Raw genomic sequence first — 6,855 nt, 5'->3', positions numbered from 1 at the left:
CACTCGTTGGATCAGCTCAACGTCTAATCCAGAGAAATGCTAACATAACATAATACTCTCTATAATATTCTTTTAAATGCATTTTTAGTTATTAATTTTATTTTTTTAGTTACATTCTTTTCACTTCTAATTTGATAATTCCTTAACTTTATATTTTTAATAAATTTTAACTAATAATAAAAAATGTTAAATGAAGCGTGTTAAAAAAATGTGCTTCAAGTATATTAATTCTCACTTAAAATTTTATAGAATGTTAGCTTATGTTTAACTCATTAACTCGTGCACTTAGTAGTTGAATCGTTAACGAATAGTTAACTGGAGTCACTTTTAGCTCAAGTGGTCATATCAACAATTTAAAAATCAATGAATATGAACCCTAAACCCATGAATGAAACTTGCCCATATATCAGAAAAATCATTCATTCAACGTTATTTATAGCCATTTTCCCTTTCTTTTATGAATTGAATCGTACAAACAGCATAGAGACGGAAAAACGCCGGAGAGAGATGAATTAAAAATTGCTACTTGAAAGATGAAAGAGTAAAAATGTATGGTTTAGCAAAACGTACGTGAAGATTGCGAAGCGATTTGCCACAGTGACCCGACAGGGATGGTAATATCTTGGTCCGTGGTCCCTCATCACGCCAACACTCCCCAAGGATCATTGAGACTCGAGACTTTGAATCATCTAGTCTTTGTAACATATCACCTTTATATTATGCTACTAGATCATGGTAAATAAAATATCACTTGAGACTAGTTTAACATTTTTTTTTACTTTCGCTCAAAATCTAAGTTCAGACGTAGGTAATTATTTAAATACATTTTTAGTCATTCAAAAAAATCATGATTTTTCTCACAATTAATGTAATTTTTTAAGTAAAACATGTCTTTTGTCCTTCAAAATACATCAAAATTTGATTTTTATCTTTGTAAAGATATTTTTTTGGGTTTTAATTCTTATGTTTTTAAAATTATATCTTTTTGTCCATAAGATAACGTGGTTAACTTAAAATCTTGTTTTATGTTTTGTGTTACTTTTTTTTTAAGTAGAGAGAAACTAAAATTAAAATTATAAAAATTATTTAGACTAGAAGCAAAAAACAATTTTATGAAAACTGAAATCTAAATTTTTGAGAGATAAAAAAACATATTAACACTTATTTATTTTATTAGATTTTTGAAAACAAGGTAATAAACAAAAATATGTGATATTTATAAGCATCAAATGAACCAATTTGTAACCAAAAAAGTTTGAGTCACTCATTTAAGAAAAACAAAGATTAAAAGCTTGATTAATCTTGGAAGCATGATTTCATAAAATGTTTAACTTGTAGATATTGTGTGAATTATTAAATTGAAACCATGGCATAACAAACTTATAATTTAATTTTTACAAGTTATAGCCATACCTAAAGCAGTGAGGGGCAAACATTGCTGGTAACAAGGTCCGGGGAGCAAACAAGGATGGTTCCATGCATCGCTGTTCCAAATCCCACTTCTTTTTGTCTCTGATTAACTCTTCTTTTTTCTTTTCCTGCACTGAACTTCGTGTGCTCAGTGCACTTGTGCCTACCTTTTCGTTCTCTCCCTCACACACCCACATTTTCTATAATTTAATATCACCTTCTTCTCCATGAAACGTATTTTTCTCAATCACAAATATACATTATCTTAAATATTTTCATAAATCACTCAAAATTTTAATAATATATTTTGTTTTTATTTTTGCTTCTCTTGAAAATATACAACGTGGTAATTTTAATATATGTCCATGAGATATTAAACTTACTGTGATTAATATGTGGCACAGAGAGGCTCGTAATGGTGTTGGGTGCACAAAACTCTATACACAAAATGTCTTCGTGGGTTATAGGAAAGAAATAGTGATTCATGATAGTACTAGCAACACATTTTTATAACATATTTTTATTATTAATTAAAATTTATTTTAAAAAATCATAAAAACTACGTGATTTTTGCTCGTTTCTCTTTATTCTATTTTTTTTTAACAAAATTTACTTAATAATAAATAACGTGTTAAAAAATGTATTGCTAACATTTCTTTAATAATTACTAAATATTTATCTTTTGTTTTCATCGAATTAAATATATATCTCATCTAAGGTCATGCCTCATTTTCGTATTGAACGTTATATTATGAGCTTCTAACGTGTTTTAGAAAACATGTTTGACTTTGTTCATATGAAAAACACTGGTTGGGGAATGGCCAAACATATAAGAGTGTGTATTTAAAAACTCACTAAATTTACATGAAAATATATTTTAATATAAAATTTATAATTTCCAAATAAATTCATATTGAAATAAATTTAACAATTATTATCCAAACAAATCATGAATATGAATGTGGTTGGTATGCCAGTGGTGAAGAAGCAAAGAAACGTCGCTTTCACATGCTTTTCGTGGCCACGTGAGATGAATTATACTGAGTGGCATGAAAAAAATATGCATACAAGACGTATCCCCGTGCATATGCTGTATTTGTAAGGCAAACGGGGAACAATTTAGGCAAAACAAAAAGGCAAATTAGTGAGTGTAGGCAAAATTTTGATTTAAGTAAATTTAGGATTTCTTTAATTTTCACACTTTTATTTTAATTAAATAAATTATAATTTAAATTATTTTCATATTTTTATTATTAATTTTGTAATACAAACTATATTATAAAAATTCTATTGATAATCTCTTAAGTAAGTCTCACTTTTATTGATTGGGTTTTTTAATCCACAAAGTAACGTCAACCTTACAAATAAAATCTAATATAAATATTAGCTAATCAAATCTTTTAAATATGTAAACAGTGATTAACTTTTTATTGTATATATCAAAAAATATTTTTAGGATAAATAAAACTTATTTCGATGACTTTGAAGTAAAAAAGATTCAGCTTTTGATCGAGACATAATAACAGTGTATATTTAAATTAAATTTCTTTATACTGTATCGTCGATTTATTTTTTCACAGTGATAATTAAAATTAAAATTTAATTGTTGTATAAGATCACTACAATGTATCATGTAGATTTACCAAAAGAATTTGTATGTATCATGTGGTTTATATATATATATATATATATATATATATATATATATATATATATATATATATATATATATAATTTAGAGTTTAATATGTCAAGGCTATTTATATACAACACATAAAGCTTCAAGATTGGGAAATGTGTATTGCTCAGGACGAACAAAACACGGTCTAATTCACCTCGAACCAAGACAAAAACAAGGAATAGTTTATTATATAATTTTCAATAATTATTTTATAAATTAAATATTAAGAATTTTACTACATATCTTTGTAACAGTCTTTCTATAATTTAATATGATCAAATTTAAAGAATACACATATTTATTATCATTTAAATATAAAAAATATATTGAATATATTTTCATTTAATAATTTAATAGATTTATAAAATATAAAATAAAAATAGTATTAATAAAAAATATAAATCATTAAATGCAAATTATTATGATCAAATTTCTTTCCAAATTAACGGAGGAAGTATATGCTATTTACAATTAAAAGGTATTTTTAAAACTTAAAAAATTCAAAATTTAATGCAACCTCATAACTCGACAAGGTCCAACCTGAAATTAATTGAGCCAAGTTAAAAAAAAAAACTGTTAACATTAATTTAAGAGCATTGTTATATTGTTTTATAGCTTCATTGTTAATGAATAAAAACAAGGGGGTAAAAAAAAAATATGCATACATTATTTATTTATTTAACATGAAATATTTTAACAATTAGAATAAATTATAGATAAAAATAAAATTATTTGTAGGGTTGTTTACAAAATTTATTAATTATAAAAAATATAAAAAGAGTGTTATTCTTAACGAAAGTAATAATAATGAAATTAATTCACATAAATTAATTGTTAAATTTTTTTAATTTAATTTATAATTTTAATATTTACTATATATAAATTGAACATTGAAAACTAAGAACTAAGGAAAAAAAAGAATGGAGAGGGTATTAAAGTAATTTGGGGGTATTAGGTGGGAAAGTACATTTTTGGCAACTTTGGGTTGGATAGGAAAGTAGAGAATGAGGAAAACACCCCACAGACTTCCTCTCTGAGTCTCTTCTCTTCTTCTTTTTCTTCTTCTACCCTTCCCGCATCTCTCACAAACACTAACACTACATAAGAAGGAAGCAAAGGAAAAGAAAAACGATTCATCAATGGGTGAAACAGGTATCATTCTCCGTTTCCCCTTAGACCCAACAGCGCAAGAGTTCACACCAACAAACCTATGTTACCCCTATCACTATCCCTATGCTCCCCCACCCATTCCTCTTCCTCTTCCTCTACCCCTTCCCTACCCTCCTCCGTTCCCTCCACCGCACCTTTCCACGGCACCAACTCGCTCCCTTCTACTCACTCCTCTCCCCGTCATCACCGAGTTAGCACTCAAAACCCAACTCCAACACTTCGGCGACGTAAGAGCCCTCCAAATGGATTCTCTCCGTCACGGTTTCGTCACCGTTCACTTCTACGACCTCCGCCATGCAGAAACTGCCTTCGCCGCTATCCGCATGCACCACTCCCCTCAATTCCACCCCGCACCGCCGCCCCATGGACTCGTCGCCGGCCGCCCCGTCTGGGCCCACTATGTCCTCTCCGACGCTCAGAACCAAGGCACCCTCGTCGTTTTCAACTTGGACCCCGACGTCTCCGCCGAGAATCTCCGGCGAGTTTTCGAGCCCTTCGGTACTTGTCGTTTCCATCTTTTTGGGTGTCGTTTCACGCAGCGAGATCTAGAACTGGACTAGCTTTATGTTTATTTTGCGAATGTGAATGCTATTTTATTTGTGTTCACACATGTCGGAGGGATAATAATAATAACAACAACGATAATAATAATAATAATAATAAGCTTGAGATGTCTCTATCTGGTCCCTTTTGTGTCTCTCTTTTTTTGATGTTTTTGTTTGGTTAATTTGATAGGTCCCATAAAGGAATTGAGAGACACCCCATGGAAAAGGAATCAAAGATTCGTGGAGTTCTTCGACACAAGAGATGCTTCCAAGGCTTTGAAACATATGAATGGAAAGGAAATTCATGGCAAAACCGTTGTCATTGAGTTCAGTAGACCAGGTGGTCACACTAGAAAGTTCTTCCATTCTTCTTCTCCACCTTCTAATAAAAAGCCTTTCAATTTCAATATTAATATTCCACCTCTTCAATCTCCTTCCCCACGACGTCGTTTTGCTTCCTCTCGCTTCCACTCCTCTCACCCACAACTCTCTCACAAGAAAACCCCCCACAAGGTTCCCAATCATGCCACCATTGATGCTGCCATGCGGTCTATGAATTTGAGCGAGGATGTTGGAAATGAAAACGAAAATGAAAACGGGGTTGAAGAGCACCATTCACATGCCCCTCCGAGGAGGAATTTTAGCAGAAAGCAAGGTTGTGAGACCACAGTTGGTAGCACTAAGCAGCAGCAGCAACAACAACAACAACAACTACCTAGGAGTAGTAGGCATTGGAAAGGAAAACAAGCAAAGAAACACGAAACGCGGTTTCTTATCAAAGAGGATGCCATTGTAGAGTCTAGTTCAAGAGATACTAGAACTACTGTGATGATCAAGAACATTCCCAATAAGTACAGGTTTGTCTTTCATTTTTGTATATTATTAATTTTTTTCTCTCCAATTTCTACTTAGTTACTCCCATGATCAATTGAGCTTATCCTTTATTTTAAGAGAGAGAAGGGCTATAAAAATGTGCAAGGGTATTTAAGTTTTGAAGGAAATAAAGTATAATTATAATGTATATATTTTTATTTAATTCAGAAACTTTTGCTGAATTAAATTATATTATTTTTTGCAGTCAGAAGCTACTATTAAACATGCTGGACAACCACTGTATACACTGCAACGAGCAGATAGGAGACGGCGATGAGCAGCCTCTATCCTCCTACGACTTCGTGTACCTTCCCATTGATTTCAAGTAATTTTCCGTTTCCTTTGTGTCTCCCATGCACTCTACAACCCGTGCAAAACAACGTTATCTTTTGAACTAATTACTCTGTCAATTGCGTGTTGAAACAGCAACAAGTGCAACGTGGGATATGGGTTTGTTAACATGACATCTCCGGAGGCAACTCTGAGGCTGTACAAGGCCTTCCATCTTCAACACTGGGAGGTTTTCAATTCCAGAAAAATTTGTGAAGTCACCTACGCTAGAGTTCAGGTATTTTCCTCTTTCACTCCCATTATTAACATAAAAACAATATATTATAGTTAAAAATTAGTTATACTAACTGATTGATTTGTAATGAATGGAAAATGGAAAAAAGGGATTGGAAGCGTTGAAAGAGCATTTTAAGAACTCAAAGTTCCCATGCGAGATGGAGCATTACCTGCCAGTGGTGTTTGAACCGCCTCGAGATGGGAGGGAACTGACGGAGCCACTTCCATTGGTGGGGAACAAGCAACCACTCATTCCAATTCCGATTGATGAGATGGAGAATGGTGTTTCTGCTTCTGCTTCTGCTTCTGCTTCTGACTATGACGTGCTTAGCAGCAAAAGCGGCGGCGTGGGTGATGATGACACAATTCAAGTGTAGCATTGCTACTGTGAATGCGAATCATCAGCATTTAAAAGTTAGGTCGTTGAGCAACGAGCCACATATGCGTTCTCTCACACCTACGTTCTCCTCTCTGAACCTGTTGCTGCTCAGTGCTCACCTTCCCTCTCCAATTTCTTTATTTTTTTTTTCTTGCTTTTTTCCACTCAGAATATATTTTGTACCCTCTTTTTTACCTTTTTCAATATCTTTTCTTGCCTTTGTAGCTTCT

The 6,855-nt window shown here is 32.3% G+C and overlaps 1 protein-coding gene across 1 annotated transcript; it reads left to right on the top strand.

Annotated features, from left to right (window-relative positions):
- Positions 1-4,230: 4,230 nt before the first annotated feature.
- LOC113851312 (protein terminal ear1-like) lies at positions 4,231-6,623 on the top strand. The gene is made up of 6 exons (XM_027481776.1): positions 4,231-4,759; positions 4,997-5,343; positions 5,470-5,663; positions 5,885-6,004; positions 6,106-6,247; positions 6,354-6,623. Exons 1-6 carry the CDS (start codon positions 4,231-4,233, stop codon positions 6,621-6,623), a joined length of 1,602 nt encoding a protein of 533 aa, XP_027337577.1.
- Positions 6,624-6,855: the final 232 nt, after the last annotated feature.

The sequence above is a fragment of the Abrus precatorius genome, unplaced genomic scaffold (genome assembly GCF_003935025.1).
Source record: "Abrus precatorius isolate BTA unplaced genomic scaffold, Abrus_2018 Scaffold9, whole genome shotgun sequence".
In the NCBI taxonomy this organism is placed as follows: Eukaryota; Viridiplantae; Streptophyta; class Magnoliopsida; order Fabales; family Fabaceae; genus Abrus; species Abrus precatorius.
The sequence above is the reverse complement of the archived record's forward strand: the minus strand, read 5'-3'. Positions and strand labels throughout refer to the sequence as shown.

Coding starts and splice junctions, on each gene's coding strand:
- LOC113851312 (XM_027481776.1), top strand. CDS start 4,231: ATGGGTGAAACAGGTATCATTCTCCGTTTCCCCTTAGACCCAACAGCG. Junction 6,005..6,105: donor TACCTTCCCATTGATTTCAA/GTAATTTTCCGT, acceptor GTGTTGAAACAG/CAACAAGTGCAACGTGGGAT. Junction 6,248..6,353: donor TCACCTACGCTAGAGTTCAG/GTATTTTCCTCT, acceptor AATGGAAAAAAG/GGATTGGAAGCGTTGAAAGA.